Source organism: Convolutriloba macropyga, chromosome 8 (assembly GCF_964194025.1).
Source record: "Convolutriloba macropyga chromosome 8, txConMacr16.3, whole genome shotgun sequence".
Taxonomy (NCBI): domain Eukaryota; kingdom Metazoa; phylum Xenacoelomorpha; order Acoela; family Convolutidae; genus Convolutriloba; species Convolutriloba macropyga.
Window position 1 is genome coordinate 51,649,524 of NC_134475.1, and position 23,090 is coordinate 51,672,613.

The following is a 23,090-nucleotide window of genomic DNA, read 5'->3' on the forward strand; positions in this document are numbered from 1 at the left end:
AGATTTAAAAAACACATTAAAAAGATCGTTGTATTTGTCAATTGTTTTTGCTAAAACCGGCAAAGCAAATTGGATGAATGAACTTCAGATCTTCTTTCGGTCATTTGCAATGCACTTCAAAATCGGCAACAGGATGGCTTTTAAATGTAGAATCTATAGTCATTTTCTTCTCTCATTCGAATGACTTTTTGTAATAATCTTGTACGGCAAATGGAGGAACAGATTCCCTCTGAAGAAATGTGGAAAAACTGTCTGTTCCATATTTTGGTCCTCCTTTTCTGTTGCATCTTTTTCTTACCCGTTTTTTGGTTACAAATTACTCTCAAGTGATGTTTGAAGAATGTTTTTTAGTCGTCTATGTATTTTTCATGCAAAGTTTTTGCTTAATCCTTTGGACTTTTCATCACGCTTGACTTCTTGATTTTTCAATGATCTAAAGTGCTCTATCCAGAATTTTAAGCAGCTGAACTCAATGGCGGCAGTTACTACTAAGAGTCAAATGAAAAGCGCAGAGAAATTCGCTACATTGCTGTCAAACGAAGATTGAATGAATTTCGTTAACGTGTCTCCTGTAATGCAAAATTGTTGTTTTGGCTTTATTTCTAGAACATTCCCTTGCTCTTGTAAGTGATTTTCGTTGACTTCAGTAGGATCTATGTGTACAGTTCAAGGCATGAACTGTTCACATAGATGAGCTTTAATATCTCACCAGCAACATGAGCTAAGGGGATGGGCGAGCGACATGCTTTTCTAACATTTTTTTAATGGCGCCCTGTTTTCATTGAGGGTTTATGTTATATAGCAGCAAGCCAAGATAACTCTACAGTGAAATACTCGCATTCAGTTTCAATCTTAGTTGACTTAATATATTCTTTTGTATAATAATTATCGATACATGTAATCTTTCGCTGTTTTTTTTTGTCGTATTAGTGATTGTTAATAACACTAACAAAATCTGAATTCAGTGTTTTTTTTTCGTGCTTTATCAACTTTGTAATCAGCAAAAGAACAAAGCGATTTAACCATCTTTTTGCAACGAAAAAAGACTGAAATACCTGGAAACTTTGTAATTTGAAGCGTTTTCCTTCCCCGTAAATCATGCTTATTGGGCATAAACCATGTGCTAAGAGATCAAAAGTAATGCTGTGCGTAGCTTTCTGGTACTATAAATCTGCTAATATTTCAATTCAACGAAGTATTCTCATTTAAACAAGGTATCTTGTGAAGCTGTTGAAAGGCAGTGTTTCGTTTTTCGACTTCGTATGCGCCATGTCCGCCAGCTTGAAACCGTTCACTGATGTCCAAGTTCCCTCAACGAAGCGGCATCCGTGGTCCCGCGTATCCGAGAATCCGTTTTGTCTCTGTTTTTTTTAATAGCCGCACAGCGGTAGCTGGGGCTATTATTGACCTTCTCTTGGTTTTTTACAATTCAAAGAATTTGAATTGTATTGGGGCGCTGTCTTTTTTTTTTTTAAGATCTGTTCACACATTTTCATGATTTTTGAAGTCAAATTGGAGTAGTGATTTTGGTCACGCCGAAACAGGAAATGGAGCGAAAAAGCGAGTGGTTTTGCGGCGTGAATTTTTTTCGCTCTAATTTTAAAGTAGAGTGCGAAAATGGTGTTTGAACAAAAATTCGGTTTCTCGGTAGTGGTTTTTTGTTCACATGCGGCAATTTCACTCTGATTTTTACTGTTTTTTCGATTTTTTGGATCGGATTTTTTTCTAAATGGTTTTTCCAATCCATTCACAGCTCATTCTAGGCCTAGTTTTTTGTTTGAATTAAATTTTCATTTCTCGCTAGTAGTTTTTTTTGTTCACATGCGGCATTTTGACATTGATTTTTTGTTTTTTTTTTCTTATTTTTCGATCTGATTTTTTAAAAATGGTTTCCTCAATTCACTCACAGTCCATTCTAGGTCTAGTTTTGCTGTTTAGTCAATGAAAATTCTTTGAATTGTACGTCAGGACTTGTCCTGCTATGTTTTTTTATTTCGTCGTCATGATTTTTGTTACGACCATATGACGTCACAGCCACTTTTTGTTCATTCGTTCATGCAATTTCAACTGAATTGCATGTGTGACGTCATTTTTCGCTCTTAGTGGAGCGAGTTTTTTTGTTTATTCGCGTGATTAAATTTTTGGTCACACTTGACTTACCTCACTCTCAAAAATGACTTCCTCACTTTGAAATTGACTTTTATTTACTTTAATTCAAAGAGATAAGGTCAAATGGGTGCGTGTCACTCTAAATGAAGGTTATTTGAGATCAGCTAATAGAGGCAGCAATAACTTATACAGATTTTTAATCAAAATATAACAGATCAGCCTTCAATGAAAAGACGAATTTTTTTGGTCTGTCTTTTTACTGTTTTTTTTAGACTACCGATCTACGAATCTATTGCGGCTATTTTCTGGCAATCTGCCAGCTATGTTTTATTATTTCTGCCAAAAAAGGGATTGCAAATCTGTTTAACTAAGAGGAGCTAGATTTTGTAGAAAAAAACTACGTTTCTTTGTGACGAAATTCTGCCTCTATTTTATCAGGAATCGAATTTTTAACTTTAATACTTCGCTCAAATTAAAGAACCTATTTTTGTGGTTGAACTCAAGAACACAGTCCTAGATTGCATTGGAAGTTCTTGTTTGATATTCGGTAATATTTTTTCAGTTGTTAACATTGTCGACAGTCTTACTGGTCTTTCATTAACTTTTCACATAGATCAAAAATGCGAAAGATTTTGATAAGTAATCCGATTTTGATCCATCGTGATTCTTCTGTTTCTTCTCTGCACTCCATATGAAATCCAAGATTTTTTCTAGAGATACTTTTTAAATCATGTTGCTGAGGATTCCAATACTAGGTTTTTTGGAGCTCAACCTGAAGACTTTTTTTTGAAACTGTTTCTTGTTTCTTACTTTGCGTCTAGATTGACTACCACACAGTTCGCAATCAAAAGTTATTGCAGTGGTAGCCCCGAACTGTCTTTGCTAGTGCTTGGTCAATCTCTTGAGGCGTAAACATACAGAACTTACAATGCATTCACTTTGCAGTACATGTAACTTTACGAAAATTTTGAGAACACCAAAGATCAAATTTTCTCGGTTTCTATTTCTTCGTGTCCACGCTTTCTGGTACTATAAATCTGCTAATATTTCAATTCAACGAAGTATTCTCATTTAAACAAGGTATCTTGTGAAGCTGTTGAAAGGCAGTGTTTCGTTTTTCGACTTCGTATGCGCCATGTCCGCCAGCTTGAAACCGTTCACTGATGTCCAAGTTCCCTCAACGAAGCGGCATCCGTGGTCCCGCGTATCCGAGAATCCGTTTTGTCTCTGTTTTTTTTAATAGCCGCACAGCGGTAGCTGGGGCTATTATTGACCTTCTCTTGGTTTTTTACAATTCAAAGAATTTGAATTGTATTGGGGCGCTGTCTTTTTTTTTTTTAAGATCTGTTCACACATTTTCATGATTTTTGAAGTCAAATTGGAGTAGTGATTTTGGTCACGCCGAAACAGGAAATGGAGCGAAAAAGCGAGTGGTTTTGCGGCGTGAATTTTTTTCGCTCTAATTTTAAAGTAGAGTGCGAAAATGGTGTTTGAACAAAAATTCGGTTTCTCGGTAGTGGTTTTTTGTTCACATGCGGCAATTTCACTCTGATTTTTACTGTTTTTTCGATTTTTTGGATCGGATTTTTTTCTAAATGGTTTTTCCAATCCATTCACAGCTCATTCTAGGCCTAGTTTTTTGTTTGAATTAAATTTTCATTTCTCGCTAGTAGTTTTTTTTGTTCACATGCGGCATTTTGACATTGATTTTTTGTTTTTTTTCTTATTTTTCGATCTGATTTTTTAAAAATGGTTTCCTCAATTCACTCATAGTCCATTCTAGGTCTAGTTTTGCTGTTTAGTCAATGAAAATTCTTTGAATTGTACGTCAGGACTTGTCCTGCTATGTTTTTTTATTTCGTCGTCATGATTTTTGTTACGACCATATGACGTCACAGCCACTTTTTGTTCATTCGTTCATGCAATTTCAACTGAATTGCATGTGTGACGTCATTTTTCGCTCTTAGTGGAGCGAGTTTTTTGTTTATTCGCGTGATTAAATTTTTGGTCACACTTGACTTACCTCACTCTCAAAAATGACTTCCTCACTTTGAAATTGACTTTTATTTACTTTAATTCAAAGAGATAAGGTCAAATGGGTGCGTGTCACTCTAAATGAAGGTTATTTGAGATCAGCTAATAGAGGCAGCAATAACTTATACAGATTTTTAATCAAAATATAACAGATCAGCCTTCAATGAAAAGACGAATTTTTTTGGTCTGTCTTTTTACTGTTTTTTTTAGACTACCGATCTACGAATCTATTGCGGCTATTTTCTGGCAATCTGCCAGCTATGTTTTATTATTTCTGCCAAAAAAGGGATTGCAAATCTGGATTGCAAATCTGTTTAACTAAGAGGAGCTAGATTTTGTAGAAAAAAACTAAGTTTCTTTGTGACGAAATTCTGCCTCTATTTTATCAGGAATCGAATTTTTAACTTTAATACTTCGCTCAAATTAAAGAACCTATTTTTGTGGTTGAACTCAAGAACACAGTCCTAGATTGCATTGGAAGTTCTTGTTTGATATTCGGTAATATTTTTTCAGTTGTTAACATTGTCGACAGTCCTACTGGTCTTTCATTAACTTTTCACATAGATCAAAAATGCGAAAGATTTTGATAAGTAATCCGATTTTGATCCATCGTGATTCTTCTGTTTCTTCTCTGCACTCCATATGAAATCCAAGATTTTTTCTAGAGATACTTTTTAAATCATGTTGCTGAGGATTCCAATACTAGGTTTTTTGGAGCTCAACCTGAAGACTTTTTTTTTGAAACTGTTTCTTGTTTCTTACTTTGCGTCTAGATTGACTACCACACAGTTCGCAATCAAAAGTTATTGCAGTGGTAGCCCCGAACTGTCTTTGCTAGTGCTTGGTCAATCTCTTGAGGCGTAAACATACAGAACTTACAATGCATTCACTTTGCAGTACATGTAACTTTACGAAAATTTTGAGAACACCAAAGATCAATTTTTCTCGGTTTCTATTTCTTCGTGTCCACGCTACTGGTAGCCCTTAGACTCGCTCCATTACATTTCTTCATACTTCTGAGGCCACGTCCTCGTAACACAGGTCAAAAATAGTGAACGGCCTCGGGCATTCGAAAATAAGGGCCATGTCCTCTTCCCCAGATAGGGGGCACGTGGGGTGAGCAATCTGTCCCCATTTGTAGCGGGTTGAGCGGAATGGTCCAGCTCCCGCCTGGAGTCTATTCAATTCTTTCCACTTTTTCCAGTGCAGGTGGGAGCCGACGGGTAGTTCTTGGTGAGGGGTGATGTGATCGCCTCACACTTCAGAAACAAGTTTCCAATTCTTGCTTCTGTAATTGATGATTGGCATGTTTAGGATGATTGGCATGTTTAGGGGGCAAGTCTCTGATAGGAAGCAGCGTCGAGATGGAAGTCTTAGCGGTGCTGCAGTCTGTGCAAACATTGGGTGGCGTTGATAGGTCGTTTGCTTCCGTCTTCCTTCTCTGGCAGCTGCCTACTGGTGTATATTAGGTGTTAGGTGGAGTTATCCCAACCAGTTCATACAAATACTGTACCTAACCGGTGATTCTTTTTGTCTTATTTACACTGATGTCAAATTGCTGCGCATAGGATGACCTACACCAGACAGGCGAAGCATTTTCAGCGGCTGATTTAGAGAGTTCTTGGGTCAGCTCCGAAGCTCGATGTCGTTAGAAGTCGTAGAAGGTTATTTCTACCCGCGACATTCTATCGTACATTGAGGCAGTGTCGTTTTTAGCAGTGTTCGATCCAGAACACACTCCTAGGTATTATGTGTAAGCTGCATAACTCCTAGGTATTATGTGTTCCTTCCAAACTATTTTGAGTCCGCGTTTTGCTGATTTGTTATTCAGATAGAAGAAAGAAACCTCTGTTTTCTTTCTTCTGGGTTTGGGTTTGTGTAACCGCCGGGGTTCGGGTTTATGTGTAAGTTGCATTACTTCCAAGACTATTTCGAGTTCTCGTTTTGCTGATTTGTTAATCAGATGAAAGAAAGAAATCTCTGTTTTTTTTAGAGTTCCGCTTCGAATTGCTGGCTCTGTAGAATTCGCTCATTTCGTTGAGGGCACTAAACATTTTTTGTTCAATATTTTCGATACTTGAATCTTGAAAGGCCATTGTCCGAGATGCAGACGGCAGAAGTTGGTCGTTCGTGTAGACATGGAACAGCAAAGGTGCTAGGACGGTACCCTATGGCAGTCCGTTACTTTGTTTCTGCCATCTGCTTTTCCTGCTGTCTCTAGAACAACGTAGAACTTGCGGCTTGTAAGGATTTCACGACTAACTTGACAGAGTTTTGTATCGCCGAATAGTTCGTATAGCTTTTGCAGCTAGAGCTGGTGAATGACCGTATCTTATGAGGCCGTCAGGTCCAAGAAAACAACTCCAGTCTAAATTTTTTTCGGTAGCCGTTTTCTATATGTTGGGTGAGTGAGATTCAGGACTTGGCCGGTTGTATATTTCCCTGGTCTGAAGCCCGCTTGTTCCTTTATCATCATGGGCTCGACAATGGGGACCAGACTGAAGTATTATTCTTTCAAGCAGTTTGTATGTATGGCAGAAAAATGAGATAGGGCGGTAGCTGTTTGGGCATGAAATATCTTTCCCTGACTTTGGTAGGGCGGTAACTTTTGCCTGGCCCGATTCCCTCGGAAGCTGTTCACGCTCAGCTCAGGCTGAAAGAATTTCTAGTAGCCAACAGAAACCCGCTTCGCTGAGATGTTTCAACTGTTACACACAGATATCATCCAACCCTGCGGCTTTACCGTTTTTCATTTCGGCCAGAGCTTGGGTGAGCTCGAGGTCAGAAATGTCGTCCGAGAGGATCGAGCACTCTGATCTCGAGAACTAGGATTTCTACTAAGAACAAACTATATCTACGGTTGACCAGATCTGCAGCTCTTTGATTGACTAATTCTTGCAGCTGACGCTTACAGCTCTTCCATGGCCTTTTTTGTTGATCCCCAAGAAATTTTGAGCAGAAAATTTCCGCTTTGTAACCAACTGAAAAGATGATATGTGCTCTAATATATTTGCCGAAATTGTCATTGGACCTTATCTGCAAGCCTACTGGTTAAATAGTTACTCTTGCATTATAAATGAACTTGAAATTTTCATGTTTGCGTCGTAACTAGTCACTGAAAAAACGTCAAGTCACGTTTGCTCTGTTATTAGCTATCAATAGAGACCCTAAAGGTTCTAATCATTTGGAGATGAAACCGTATTGCGATAACATAGAATCAAGGTTAATTTTTGGTGCGTCGACTCTCATGAGCAAAATAGAGTCTTCCTAGACTTTTTCAGTTTACTTCGATCTCTACTTTTTAGCTGATTACTGAAGCCGAATTTTGATCAGTAATTACAGCTTGAAATATTTTTTGATTTGAATGTGTGAGAGAATGTTGCTAATTTTCATCTTTTTGACAAATAAAAATGATCCGATAAGCAAGCACGGGGCAGTCGCTGAGCTGTTTTAAAATTGAGTTTTCAGAAACTGATTATAAAATTTTCCTTGTACTTTTCCGGCACTCGTTGACATGTTAAAATTCCTAAAGTTCAAACTTCACTTTAATGTCACATGCAAAACTCCTTTCTTTCCTTCTTTTTCATCCTTGAATTGTTTCTAATGACATTTGATAAATGTCTTTTTTGCACTCTGTTTTTCCCTTTCTTGTTAGGCTGATTCTTCGACCTCGTTTTGTCGCGTCCTTTTTTTCTCAATTCGACTGATCGCGTAATTTTTACAGCTGTGTGATTCGGTGATTCCTAAACCTGAGAAGTTTTAACTAGCTTTCTTTATATTTTTAATATTTTTAGTGCATGCTGTTCTGGAAGTCATTGTTTAATGTCAGGGACAAACTCAATTTTTCAAATTTGTGACCGAAGTGTCAAACTGGACACATCTTTGTTGATCTGGTAATTTCAGATGTCCTGGGACGGCGAAGACGACAACAATTTCGTTTGGACTTATGGTTTGATTGTGTGAGAGAATGTCGCTATTTCTCTCACACTTTGAAATGATTCGAATGTGTGAGAGAATGTCGCTAATTTTTGACGAATAAAAATGATCCGAGAAGCAAGCACGCGGCAATCGCTGAGCTGTTTTAAAAATTGAGTTTTTAAAAACTGATAACACAATTTTACTTTTACTTTTCCGGCACTCTTTGACATCCTTTATTTCTTTTTTCATCCATGACGTGTTTCTAATGACATCTGTATGAATGTCTTTTTTCCACTCTGTTTTTCCCTTTCTTGTTAGGCTGATTCTTCGACCTCGTCCTTTTTTCTCAATTCGACTGATCGCGTAATTTTTACAGCTGTGTGATTCGGTGATTCCTTAACCTAAGAAGTTTAAACTAGCTTCCTTTATTTGTATCAATAATTTTAGTGCAAGCTGTTCCGGAAGTCATTGTTTAATTTTAGGGACAAACTCAATTTTTCAAATATGACCGAAGTGTCTTAAACTGGACACATCTTTGTTGACCTGGTAATTTCAGATGTCCTGGGACGACGAAGACGACAACAACAATTTCGTTTGGCGACCGCCTGCTGATAGTGCCAAGAGTGATCAATTTGGGGAGACTAAAGCTCAATCGTCTGGTGGCTTCGGAGGTCAAGGTTTTGGTGGTGGAAACACCGGTGGGTTTAGCGAAAACCAATGTGGAAATTTTGGAGACAAACAGCGTAAATTTGGAGGGCAAGGCCAAGATGGCTTTAGGGAAAATAGAGGAAGAGGTGGTGGTTTTGGTGCCAGACCACCACGAAACGCTGAAACAGGAGGAGGATTTGGAGGGAATGGTGGAGGTGGTTTTGGAGAAGGTGGATTTGGAGGGAATGGTGGTGGTTTTGGAGGAGGATTTGGAGGGAATGGCGGAGGTGGTTTTGGTGGTGGTGGTGGGGGTGGCTTTGGAGGTGGTGGATTTAGAGCAAAAGCTGAAGGAGGGGACTTCGGTGGTGGACCTCGGGGTGGCGGCAATAGAGAACAGAGGGAAGAGTGGACCTGCTCTTGTGGGTCAACGAACTTCATGGATCGTACTTCATGCAGAAGATGCAAAGAGGGCCGGCCTGAGGGAGTAGGTACAAATGCTGGGGGAGAATTTGGAGGAAAAGCTGAAAACGGAGGCGATGGGGGTGGCTTTGGAGGAAAGGGAGGTGGATTTGGAGGTAGAGTCGAGAGAGGAGGTGGTTTTGGAGGCGGTGGTGGATTTGGAAGAGGTGCAAGTGGATTCGGAGGAAATAGAGGTGGATTTGGAAGAAAAGCCGAGGGTGGAGGTGGTGGATTTGGAGGTGGTGGTGGTGGCGGTGGTTTTGGAGGAGGTGGCTTTGGAGGAAATGACGAGAGTGAAGGCGGATTCGGGGGAAATAGAGGTGGTTTTGGAAGAAAAGCCGAGGGTGGTGGTGGCGGTTTTGGAGGTGGTGGTGGTTTTGGAGGAGGTGGCTTTGGAGGACATGACGAGAGTGAAGGCGGATTCGGGGGAAACAGAGGTGGTTTTGGAAGAAAACCCGAGGGTGGTGGTGGCGGTTTTGGAGGTGGTGGTGGTGGCGGTGGTTTTGGAGGAGGTGGCTTTGGAGGACATGACGAGAGTGAAGGCGGATTCGGGGGAAAAAGAGGTGGATTTGGAAGAAAACCCGAGGGTGGAGGTGGTGGTTTTGGAGGTGGCGGTGGTTTTGGAGGAGGTGGCTTCGGAGGAAATGCCGAGACTGAAGGCGGGTTCGGGGGAAACAGAGGTGGATTTGGAAGAAAAGCCGAGGGTGGAGGCGGTGGTTTTGGAGGAGGTGGCTTTGGAGAAAATGAGACTGAAGGCGGATTCGGGGGAAACAGAGGTGGTTTTGGAGGAGGCGGATTCGGAGAAAAATCTGAAGGTGGTGGCAAATTTGGCGGTGCAGCTCGGGAGCAGAAGGAAGAATGGACATGCTCCTGTGGATCGACCAACTTTATGGATCGTACCTCATGCAGAAAATGCAGAGAGAGTCGACCTGAGGGTGCAGGCGCTAGTTCAGCCGGGGGATTTGGGGGTGGAGGTGGTGGTGGAAATCGCGGGAGACCTGGAGATTGGAACTGTTCCTGTGGTTTCAAGAATTTCGCCAGTCGTAATACTTGCAAGGAATGTCAGGCCGAAAAACCAGAAGGCGCGGGAGAAAACGCGAGAGGCGCTGGTGGCTTTGGTGCTTCGGGCGATAACAGGTTTGGTAACAATACTGGTGGAGGATTTGGTGGAAGAGGTGGCGGGTTTGGAAATGATAACGGTGGTGGATTTGGCGCAAAAAGTGGGGGTGGGTTTGGCAACGATGCACAAGGAGGATTTGGTGGAGCAGGTGATACCGGCAGACGGACTGGTGCTGGAGGTACTTTTGGCGGCCCAGATGATGACGCCGGTGCAGATGATGGCAAACCTGGTGACTGGTTTTGCTCCGAATGCCAAGCTAAAAACTTTGCCAAGAGAGAAGAATGCTTCAAATGTAATGCCCCTAAAAGTGACCAGTGCCGAGTTATTCCTTACCCTGAAGGCCAAGCAGCGCCAGTGACATACGTCCCGGAAGAGAACGATGTTTCTGAAGAGTCCTTGTTTCGAACCACACATACTGGAATAAATTTTGATAAATATGATTCAATTCCTGTCAAAGTGACAGGGCATAGCCCCGAATCGGCCATCGACCACTTCGACGATGCCAAGCTTTCCCAGGGTTTCCTCAACAACCTCAGAAAGGCAAAATACAGCAAACCAACCCCAATTCAAAAACATGCAATACCAAATGCACTCGAAGGCAGAGATATCATGGCATGTGCTCAAACAGGTTCGGGTAAAACGGCCGCATTTTTACTCCCAATAATCAGCAAAATCTTTGAGTCTAACGAGATCAGTGATTCCATGATGGAAGTTCAAGAACCGAAAGCATTGATAATAGCGCCCACGAGGGAGTTAGCAGTTCAGATAGAGCAGGAAGCTAAGAAATTGTGTCACGGTACTGTCATCAAAAGTGTCGTAATTTATGGTGGAGTGGCTGTTCATCATCATGTCAGTCAACTGAGGAGAGTTAGTAGAAAATTTGAAAGATTAATCGTCTCGTAAAGCTCAAATTGTTTCCTTTCTTACAAACCACTTGTAGTTCATATTTGGCGACGTTTTTTGTAGTGCAGCTTTAGTATTATCACTAGCAGTGTCATCATTTTGAATATAGACATAACTTGGCATATCAAGAAAAATCCAAAGTGAAATTAAGTTTTAGCCCAAATAAATTAATTTTGGGCCCAACTTCTTTAAGGGCTGTGATATTCTTGTGGGGACTCCTGGGCGAATAAAGGGATTCACTTCGGACGGGAAAGTTTCCCTGAAGAAGGTTCGCTTCTTGGTCCTTGATGAAGCTGACAGAATGCTTGACCAGGGCTTTGAACCAGAAATCAGGAAGATCGAAGCTGAGATGCCATCGAAAGAGGAAAGACAGACACTCATGTTCTCGGCTACCTTCCCCAATGAGGTAAATTATGATGCTGTTGTCTCTCAACTAATAATATCTTATAGTACATTGACATTTTACGGATACATGAACACAGCTTCCGTTTGGCTTGTTGTTTGGTCTCGAAGAGGAGTAATGTTTTATGCTTGCCTTTCATTACACCGTCCTGCGATCCGACGATGACGATTTTAAAAGTAGTTGCTCAAACTAAATAATGCTGCGATTGTCAGCAGTAATTTGTCACCCAATGAGCCGGCAGTATAACCAAATTTAAAGATAAGGGACAAAGTGTTCAATTTAAGACCGGGCATTACTTAAAAAATTGGTTTCAACTATTAAATCTATACGCTACTAAAGAAGTGAGCTCTCACAGCAGACGTGTTTGTTAATTCATAGTTTGACCGGTGGATGTTAGTTTGTGAGTCAAGTTTCTTACCAGTTAATTGTAACGGCTTGAAGGGATATTGAACTGAAACTTTGAGGACAATAAGCGCATACCAGTTAAAATTCTCGAAGGCCACACTTTAAAATCCATTGACGCTATTAAGTAGTCCAGTGTCCTTAACAATCGTCTTCACATAAAAATACATAATACAGTGCATAAAAATACCACTACAACTATTGCCTCATTTCTACACCTTCCGGTAATATCCATGCAAAGCATTTTGCCAAAAGTTACGGAGAATAGATTGGAGAACGCAATAACAAAATGATAGTGTGTTCTAAATAGTTTAAAGCTATGTGGCGAGGAGGGTAAATGGGAGAAAAATGTTGCCCTATTTGCGGGATTGATCTGAACTGAAATGCTGGAAATACTTAATTTACCAAATTAAAACTTAGACAGTTTTGTGAGATGATACCATGTTAGAGACAATTGTTAGGTCAATTGTGGAGTCCAATCGATTTAAAAAGCCGCTTTTAAGTGTTTGAATTAATAGCCGCGAAGCGATAGCGGCTATTATTGGGGATATCGTGGTTTTTTACAATTCAAAGAATTTGAATTGTATTGGGGAGCTGTCTTTTTTTAAGATCTGTTCACACATTTTCATGATTTTTGAAGTCAAATTGGAGTAGTGATTTTGGTCACGCCGAAACAGGAAGTGGAGCGAAAAAGGAATTGATTTTTCGGCCTGAAATTTTTTCGCTTCACATTTAAAGTAGATTGAGAAAACGGTGTTTGAGCCAAATTTCCATTTCTCGCTAGCGGTTTTTTTGATCACATGCGGCATTTTGACATTGATTTTTTTTTAATTTTTGATAAATTTTTTTTTCAGAAATGGTTTTCCCAATTCACTCATAGTCCGTTCTAGGTCTAGTTTTTGTTAATTCTATGAAAATTCTTTGAATTGTACGTCAGGACTTGTCCTGTTATGCTGTTTTTAATTCGTCGTCTCCATCGATTATTCTTGCGACCAGACTTCTTGGAAATGTCTTTTTCAGTTTCAGTGATTTTTGCTGCTTTGCAGTTAAAATTTGTGTGTGTGACGGCATTTGTTCTGCTTCTAGGTTAATTGCGTGACTTACCTTACAAAAAATTGACTTCTGAAGTCGCTTAATGGACTTTAAATTTTTTGAACATTTACTAGATAAAGGTTAATAGTGTGCATCTAAGTTGTGGCAAACGTATATGCCCCAATTCTTGAGTATTAGGGTCTTGAGTTTTTGATTTCCAATATTAATGTTGAAAAAGCTCCATTAGGGCTTTTTCCTTATAGAGCGTATGTCTCATAAAAATGACAGTCCGAATCTAACCAAAAAGTCTAGTGGTCTATTAAAGGACTGGTGGTCAATCTGTCTATCTTATTTTTTTTAATGTTTCAATTCATAGAAGGCCACAAGCGTCTATCGCGGCCATTTTCCGGCAATCTGCCGGCTATTTTTGGTTTTTGCCTAATGTGCACAAAAATGTAATTCAAAATTTTTTGTCTAACCGAGCTTCGCCTAATCGAGTTTTTGCCTAATATCCTACGCCCCCACTTGTTGCTACTTCACAAGCTCAAATAAGCCGTTTTGTTATATAACTTCCACAGCTTATCAGTGAGTCTTAAGCAACATTCTACTAATCACTGTTGTGCTTTTTACTAATCGCGAAAGCGTTGCGGTGACTCTTATGTCTGTTAATGCGTTGAAACGTTCAAACAGTAGCTTAAGCAGAAATTTGACTTTTTGGCGTAACGTTTTTTTTCAATTATGTCAAAACCACTGATAATAAATGGGTTACCTCCCTCGCTTAAATGACTTCCGTAGTCACGCAATGATTTTTTTCCCGAAAGCCGGATGGTTGTGAAAACATCGATCTCTTGAGAGTTATTTTCAACCCTTTATCGAGAGTTAAGAATGGGGTTGCAGTGGAAATTTCCTTTTTTAATTCGACTTTTTATAGAAGCTTTTCGATTTTTCAGTTTGTAGATATTTTTGTGTCTTGCATATTTTAGCCTAATTAGTTTGACCATTGTTTTTCTGTAAGTTCTAAAATTAAATTATTATGTTAACTGACTAACTTCACAATTTGACAAAACCGCGAAACCTATTTTTAGAAATCAGCAAAATAATATTAATTGCTCTCGAAAAAATTTTGAAGCACATACTTTAATCCTGCGTGTGCTTTATGCAAAATTTTGACTTTTTTCTTCAACATTGTTTTACTGGCTTGAGCTATTAAAATTGATTTTCAGTCTTCAACTTAAAAATAAATTGATCTGGTTTGATGATATTAAGTGTCTGAGCAGTTCTTAGAGCTTTAGTTGACCTTAAGTGTTCGGTTCTTCGAAGCTGCTGAGTAAGCAAAACTGAGTACGCGTGAACGGTAATTTTAAGTCAACGCCTTACCCTGAGAGCAGTTCTTACGACGTAGTCCGTTATAATTAATACTGCAAAGCTCTATGCTAAGTGAACCGTTATTGCGGTACTCCCGGTTATTTGTTTTGTCTGATGCTGATTTTTTGTATTATATTTTTATTAGGAAAATCACCAGGAAAAATACAAGAATAGTAGTTCTGTCAATCTTTTCATTCAAACTTTCCACGGCTCTCTCTTACTTGAGTTGTGGCATTGAGCTTTGAGCTGAATTGTGTGATAATTTTTTTGATCATAAATGGCTAACTTAATTCTGTAAATGTCTAACTTCATTCTCTAAATGACTTAAAACACTGAACTTTGTGAGGTTTCTCCAGACCCTTCAAGGTCAATAAATGAAGACAATTTTAAGGTCAATAAATGAATCCTATGTATTGAACGCTCCTCCTAATAATAAGGCATCGTTGCTGAAATGAAACAAATTGAGTAAAATCTATTAATTGTTCCTGTTAGATTTTATAGTTTCAATGCTCTACTCCTTTTCAGATCTGTATCTAGAAAGTTGCGCTTGTACGAAGTTTGAGGCAATTAGTGTAAACGTGTGTGTCTTTTCTAATGTAAAATTTTCACTTGATCGTTTTGCGTTTTTGTTCGAAAAAATCTTTTGTTCGCCAGTGGTTTTTCACTCCTTGGGGTTCTTGATTTTCGCGTGATGAAATACTCATTCCAAAATTTTGTTTTTTGCGACTGTAAGCGGGTCGTTAGCAACGCTGGTGTAGCTTAATTGTTAAGTTCTCAGACTACCATCAGGGCTATTTGGGGTTCGAACCGCTAGCTTTTTGGTAGTTTTGCACCCGTAAAAAGTTACATGCTACACCTCTTCTGAATTAAATTACTCAGGCTGTCGCTCAAGAGCAATTTAGCCGAAGTTAGTCGCTTCATGTTTATCTATATTGTACGGTAGGCAAGTCTTTTGTGCAGCTATATTCGGCAGTCTAACTGCTATGTTTTATTTTAGCTCCTGTATTTTTAGAAAGAAGAGTTTTGGTTGAGAGTGTTGTTCAATTAATTTGTCGGAGTGTTTTCGGAGTTTCGGTGTTTTCGGAGACCGTGCCCAATGTATTCGTCTTCTGTTCTTATTAAGGACGTGCTGATCCTTTTCTTGTAACTTGCATAAGTTTCAGATGTTTTAAGCGTTTAATGATAAGCTTAACAGTCTTGAGCAGTTTCGTTTTCATTTGTCTAAAACTGTTAACCTTTCCTCTCCTTTGTTTCTCCCCTTTTCTGGTAATCTGCTTCATTCTGTCAGAGTGTTAGTAGTCACATTCATTAGTTGATCTAATTTCTTCGTTTTAAAGTTTCGAAAATGAGATTATAATCTAAATTGTAAAGCTATCCTTATTGACTTGAAACAGTCCGAAGAGCTCAAACGCAAATCAAGATGTATCAAATTTTGGTTTACTCAGATCGCAATGGTGATGTAAGAGGATGTTTTAAACAAGTAAATTCAGTATGTGACCAAAAAAGGCTAAACATACTTGTATTGTAGCAAAATAAACAAAAAATATTAGCATCTTAAATAAATCATAAATCAATTAAAGTTAATGCTCGGTTTATTTGGAATCAGATTTTTTAACATCAATTTCTGTTTTCTTCCTAAACATTAAAACTTCTAAAATCTGGTATTTGACAATTAGCTGTTCTGGAATGTTTCAGGTTCAAAGTTTGGCAACGCAGATGCTTCAGCCAGATTATCTCTTCATTGCAGTCGGTCTGGTAGGCGGTGCTAATCAAGATGTCAAACAAACAATTCTCCAAGTCTCAACTTCTGAGAAAATCCCTAAACTCAAAAGCATGCTAGAGGAAACGATTCCACCCGGAAGAAAAGTGCTGATATTTGTGGAAATGAAGAAGAGGGCTGACTTTTTAGCAGCCAGATTGTGTCAAGATGGATACAAGTGTACATCTATTCATGGTGACAGAATGCAGCGTGAGCGAGAGATTGCTCTGAATGATTTCAAAAGGGACAGGTGCAACATACTTTTGGCTACTTCTGTCGCAGCAAGAGGTAAGCAACTTAGACTAGACAACATCTTTCTTTTTGCTAAATTATGAACCGATTTTCTTCATAACAATGTGTTTAACGCAAAAATGAACTTAATTGTACTTCCAAGTACAATTTAGAAACTTAACCTGTTAATTATGTTTCCGTTTCTAGGGGACCTTTTGGTAGCTGTTTATCTGGTTTTAGGACTTGACATCCCCAAGGTAGAATATGTGCTGAATTTCGACATGCCCTCCGAGATTGACGAGTATGTGCACCGTATTGGTCGGACTGGTCGTCTGGGACAGCAGGGAGAGGCCATCACCTTCATTGACCCTTCACATGACCAAAATGTTGGTAGAAAAGTTCTGATTCTTTTGCGTCCACCGTTTTTGATTTCTCAATACGACCCTCTTGATTTCTCAATACGATTTCTCAAAAACAAAGAAATCATATTTGATCCTTGTATGTTTATCAGGAAGTAATAAATTATATATGACCTTGTTTGCTTATTAGGAGCCATATATGACCTTGTATGAAGTCAAGGAAAGTTGCATGATGAGTGGCCCGGGTCTCTGGTTCTTATGCGAACAACTTTCGAATACTTATGTATTAGTTTCGTCAATAGAGTAGTTCATTGAGCACAGAGATAAACTCTGGTGTTAATTTAAGCTGTATAGTGATTCAGTCGAGTGGTTCTACCCGGATCTATTCTGCGACTCTTTCTGTTTTAACTCACTGATGCGTAGAATGTCGATAAAGCAACCTTGTAAACACGTTTAAGATCAAACGACCTTCAAGGCAGAAGATCAAGGCAGACTGGATAAGATGAAGACACGATCATTAATTTCTTACTTCAGATTATAAAATACTAATGCAGGAAGTTTCTACTTCGGACTAACTAGCTATTATAAAAACGGTACAGATGTATGTTAGAGCTGAGTTCTGCAAAACCCGAGACAATTAGTGCACAAAGTCGAGGGAATTTGCACCTGGGGCCTTGCTCTATTAAGCCCACCAAAAAGACTATTTCTGTATTTGTTCATTCGAAGTAAAAATCAAACCTGAAGCTATCACAACACCCTGAAGTTTACAATAGTAAATTTGTTTGAATTCCTGACGACATTCAAAGTTTAAAACGATGAACGTTGCTTTAGTGTTCAGATCATTTTGATTTGAACAGCTTCTAATTTTAGAAAAATTGCTTCTCAACCCGACTGCTGGGAAAAATATTCAAGTGAGCTTTAAGGTTTCTTGGGTGTTTTCGCAAAAATTTGACTCAATTCATAAATTCATACCTTGCAGTTAGTTTTCGAAGAAGTGAATGCGCGCAAAACAAATGTGAAATCATTATTAGCTGCAAAATTGGAAAGTAAATCAGTTTAAAGCATGTCACTATTACTTTTTTGACGCTTCATTGTATCCATTTTTAATTGCTCTGGAACGAATTGGCCTAGCCGTGCGTTTCTTTTTAAGCAAATATTTTGGACCTCTTTTTCTGTCTTTCGCTCGCTTGAGAGATTTTAACTTCATTGAGATATACGGGATAAATTGTTAGCGTGGGGGCATTTTCAACATCTTTCTTTTCAACATCCTCTTTTAATAATAAATAATTACTGAAATTTGCAAATAGTCGTCTTGAGGATCCAATTTAATTTTAACAATCAATACTTTTCAAAGAGTTTCGAAGACCGAAAAATACTTTTATATAATATGAGAAATTTTCAGACCAACGTAAATTGTTGTTGATTTGTTTCCTATTTGCTTTTCCACATTACACAGCTAAGCTGCGTATTTTTTCATCTTGAAACGAGTTACTTTTTGTATCAAATGTTTTTGATATTTGATTTCCTGTAAAAATTTTTAGTGCTAACAAATTTAAGATGCTTTTCCCGGGCAGTAAGCAATTAACGCGATTATGCAGCAGTATATACTACTTACCGAAAAAAATTGACAAAAGGCAATTTGGAAGGCAAATGAGTTTCTTCTGAAATAGATGAATTTTTTGTTATCAAGTGGTTAAAATTCGTAAATTTATTTTTTTGGATCTTTTGGTATAACGATTGACGAGGTTTGAGCGAAAGGTTTTTTAATTCTCACTTATATTTTTCAGTTCGCAAAAATTACATTTAATTTTGAATTTAATTATTTCGAGAATTGTTCTGGCACCTTGATTTCTTTTTTGTTAATAACTGCGATTGCGAGCTATTATTGACTTTCTCTAGCTTTTACCGTCACGATCACTCCAGATACGCTTTTTGTTCATTTATTCGTTCATAAAATTTTGACTAAAGTACGTGCATGACGTCGTTTTTGGTTCACCGTGGAGCGAGTTTTTTTTTCGTATGACTAATTACACTAATATAACATCTCAACAATTAATTTGTTGGTCTGTTTTTCAAATCTTTTTTAGACTGCACATCTACAAATCTATCTGGAATTATGCCAGCTATGCTTTGTTGTTATTTGCTCTCAAACGAAGTTAATTGCTCTTGATTGATTTTTTGTCTGAACCATTTGACTTTTCGTCCTGAAAAACGGGATAAGCAGGTAGCGCCCAGCGGGCATTGATTGCTCTTAGAGCCTTTCAGCTCACAAGTATCCAAGTATGCGGTTCACGTTCACAGAAATTGTTTTGGAGACATACTTATGGTGTGAAGGTCAGTTCTTAGAAATTGAAGAACCCCCCCCCCCCCCGCTGTTAACCCCGCCAGCCCCCCTTTTGCCCCCCCCCCCCCATCAGCCCCCCGGTGCATCCTCACTGTGGCTAGCTACTGACGAAGCTAACCACTCCGCCCGACGTTGTCGGTTATGTTAATTAATTGTATTGCAGGCATAGGACTCGAGTGCAACAGAGTCGGAGTTTATTTTACATTGAGAAAAATTTAGCTTAATAGAGTGTTGTGTAAAGTTTTGAGTGGCAGACAGTTAAGTTATTTTTAAAAGTGAGTTTTTGAAAAATTGTTTTTTTTTGCTGTTTTTGTTTTCTTGATGAAAGAATTTTTGCTGTTTTTGTTTTCTTGATGAAAGAAGAGTTTCGTCTGCAATATTTGAAATTGTTCTGGTAAATTTTTTTTGAGCTTTTAAGGAATTTGAGGTAGGCTATTTCGGTGTCTTTTTTGTACTTTTTTATTCTATTGGAGTTGTGTTTTGTTTTAGATTTTTCTCGAGCATCGGAGACGTTCCAAGAAGTCTGCGTTTGTTTTTATGAATTATCCAACAGATTTGGCGTCTGATCGAAAAGAGCTTTTCCACCTTTGACTCTATTGAGTCTTGTATGACTCATAGTAACCTTGTAACTGGCCCGCCTGTGTTTTGAGGAAAGTTTATGCATCGGTTTTTGATCCGAGCGTCACATTGAGTTAATTTGATTGATTGACTGATTGATTGAGTTAATTTTCATAATATCAATGAATCACATGAATTCTCAACCACTGCTCTAGAACACGGACGACTCTTGACTGCGCAAGATTGAACAAGAAACAGTATTTAGGATATATTCTGTTTTAGATTCTGCGTTCACTGGTAAGTATTTTGAAGAATGCCGGTCAAGACATCCCTCAGTGGTTGGAAGAGCACTCCACCGGAGCAACCGGCACTTTCTCTGAGTTCACCAGCAACGAAGGCCGGTCCGACTTCCGTTCCGAGTTCGGCGGAACTGGTGGTGGATTTGCATCAGGTGGAGCTTCCAATCCAACTTTAGGAGACTTCAGCTCAGTTTGGTGAAGAGCTCCATCCCCTTTTGAAATGAAGTCCTTTGTGAACTAAATTGTGAAATAATTTGCAGATGTGAAAATGTGCAGTATGTTGGTTGATAATTCCAACAGCCTCCTTATAGACGTTGAATTCATCCCTCTGAGCTAAGCGCCCATAATTTAGTTAGCTTGGCATTCACACTTTTGTTGCTGTTTTTATTGTTGAAAATTTGTTACTGTTTACTTCTGCTGATAACTTGTATTCTGTATCAGTGGCGAAACTTTTTATATACTTGAAAGGTATTGTCAATCATCGTGAAGAGAATGTTTTCACAACTGGAATATGGATTTTCCCAAAAATCTCAGTCACAAAACTGAATCTTTTTTTGTCTTTGCCAATGTCGCTCTTATTAAAAACAGTCCCAGGTATCAGAAACAGTGATAGCTACTAATCTGTAGATGGCCTCAATATCACATCAATAAGCTGAATCGAATGCTCTGAAAAAGTAAATATGACAATTATTTATTTCTGCCCAATTGAATTGATTTTCACTCAATCAATTGTTTTTATTTTGCATTTATTAATAGCAGCCGTCATGTTCTCAGCAGGTTTTACTTCTGTCGTAATATTTTAACAATAAAGAGGATTTGGGTTTATTGGGGGCGCTTTTTACAACTCAAGTTATGTTGATCTTCTGTTTTTTACGACCTGAAGAGAAGTATTGGTTGAGCGTCTTGCTTTCTTATCGATAATTTTGTTGGTGTATTTGAAACAGGAAAGGGAACGCGTAAAAACCGTGTTCAAGGTCGAAATGCTGAACAAAATTTAAAGATCAGAGCGAAGAGTGATTTTGTGTTCATGTGGCATTTTGCCCCATTTTAGACGACTTTTAAGCAATTTGTCAGGTTTTAAAGTGCAGTTTTTCTGTTGCGATTAGGTTTTGTATTAATTTTAGTGGCTAGATGATTTGATTAATGTCATTTTGGGCTTGTTTTTGTCTATCTCTGCAGTTTTTGGGCATGTTTTTGGGTTTTCTATGATTTTAAGAATATTCTACGACTTATTTAGAACTGTTCTGTGGTTGCGTCTACTAGAAAGAGATGATTTGATATTTTTGTAATAGGCCCCCAGTCTTTACTGATGTGTATGATTGATATTTGGTTTTTATATTGTTTAATTGCTCTAACATTATACTTATCATGGCTAGAACGATTTTTCGCTTGACCGATTTTTTGTCTGCCTTTTGACTGTTCGTCCTCGAAAACGGGATAAACAGGTGAAGCCCGGAGGTCATTAAGTGGTTTTTGCAGCTCTCTTAGAGCCCTACGCTTTGCTGGCATCAAGTATCCGACTCACCGAAACTGTTCGAGGTGACAATTTCATGGTGTAAAGGGCGGTTCTATACCTTAAAAATTTGATCCTGAGTCACCCCCATCCCCTCCTCCAAATTCCCTCAGTTCACCTTCCTCCACCTTGCGATTCGATACCCCCTCTCGTCGTTCAGCCATCCCAACCCTACCCTCTTAACCCAATAGCTTGGCACCCCCTCGCCCCACTGCGCACTACACTTGTAATTATTTAAATGTGTTTAAAAAAACAACGATTCATCGTTTTTTGTCTGCACAGTATCTCATTATTTCTTGTCTATCAAAACGAATGTTTTTTTTTTCTGAAGAATATATAACTGTATTGCTAGATCTGCCAAGAGAGCAATAGTTTAAGAGTTGCAACTTACGAAGCATTCAGGTTATGCTTTTACTGAATTTTCTCTGTTTTTGTTTTACAGTGAATAAATGGTATTGTAGTATTTTGTTTATTGTGTTTTGTTTTTGACCGTGATATAATGCAAGGTATAGATTTAATTGATTTTGGAGTCTTCCGCCTATAATTTCTACATATAAAGTCATTGAGCCAGGTAAAATTAAATGCCGCTCGTAAAAACAAGTTGAATGAAATTTTTGTTCAAAAGAAAAAGGAAAAGAAAAAAGTGGTTTTTGTTCATACAGAAGAGAGAGAGAGAGAGAGAGAGAGAGAGAAAAGTAGTTGTGGATAACTTTTGGGCATGCAACCGAAATTTTGTCAATCACCTGGTGCATTTTCAAATCATTTTCTAAACTTTTTCATTTTTGTTAACAAGTTATTGTACGTTTGGAACATGTTTTGGAAGGTTTCAACTGATAATTAATGTTTAAGAGAACATTTAAAGCTGTTTCTGGTCGTTTTTGGATGCTCTTTGCATTTTTGTACTATTTGGTTTGCTTTCTTCAGGACTTTTGTTGTCTAACATAGTTTTTTGAGTTGACTTATGAATTTTGAAATCTCTTTGTTTGGGAAAACTGCTATAACTTTGTTGAAATTGTTGCCTCTCTTTTTGATAGCCGCACAGCGATAGCTGGGGCTATTATTGGCCTTCTCTTGGTTTTTTTATTTTGCCGTCATGATTTTTGTTACGACCATATGACGTCACAGCCACTTTTTGTTCATTCGTTCATGCAATTTCAACTGAATTGCATGCGTGACGTCATTTTTCGCTCTTAGTGGAGTGAGTTTTTTGTTCATGCGCTTGATTAAATTTTTGGTCACACTTGACTTACCTCACTCTCAAAAATGACTTCCTCACTTTGAAATTGACTTTTATTTACTTTAGTTCAAAGCGATAAGGTCAAATGGGTGTGTGTCACTCTAAATGAAGGTTATTAGAGATCAGCTAATAGAGGCAGCAATAACTTCTACAGATTTTTAATCAAAATAGAACAGATCAGCCTTCAATGAAAAGACGCATTTTTTGGTCTGTCTTTTTTACCGTTTTTTTAGACTGCCGATCTACGAATTCATTGCGGCTGTTTTCTGGCAATCTGCCAGCTATGTTCTGAAGTTTTCGATTTCAGAATTTTTTTCTGTGGTGTTGTGCCTTTTTATATAATTAATTTTTGTTTATTAAATAAAAAGGGTAGTGAAGCCTTTGACTGAAAAGAGTT

General features: G+C 38.4%; 1 protein-coding gene across 3 annotated transcripts in view; it reads left to right on the top strand.

The window, feature by feature from the left end:
• LOC142344811 (uncharacterized) overlaps window positions 1–20,672 on the top strand; it is a 340,173-nt gene extending 319,501 nt beyond the window's left edge. Inside the window, exons 3-8 of one of the 3 annotated variants that reach the window (XM_075396785.1) lie at window positions 8,618–9,797; window positions 9,897–11,155; window positions 11,385–11,597; window positions 16,089–16,440; window positions 16,624–16,769; window positions 19,927–20,672. In XM_075396785.1, coding sequence (XP_075252900.1) covers window positions 8,618–9,797; window positions 9,897–11,155; window positions 11,385–11,597; window positions 16,089–16,440; window positions 16,624–16,769; window positions 19,927–20,142 — 3,366 coding nt within the window. In that variant the 3' untranslated portion in view covers window positions 20,143–20,672. Of the gene's footprint in view, window positions 1–8,617; window positions 11,156–11,384; window positions 11,598–16,088; window positions 16,441–16,623; window positions 16,770–19,926 lie in introns of all 3 variants that reach the window. The other 2 variants (XM_075396786.1, XM_075396784.1) reach the window with 2 other exon arrangements.
• Window positions 20,673–23,090: the final 2,418 nt, after the last annotated feature.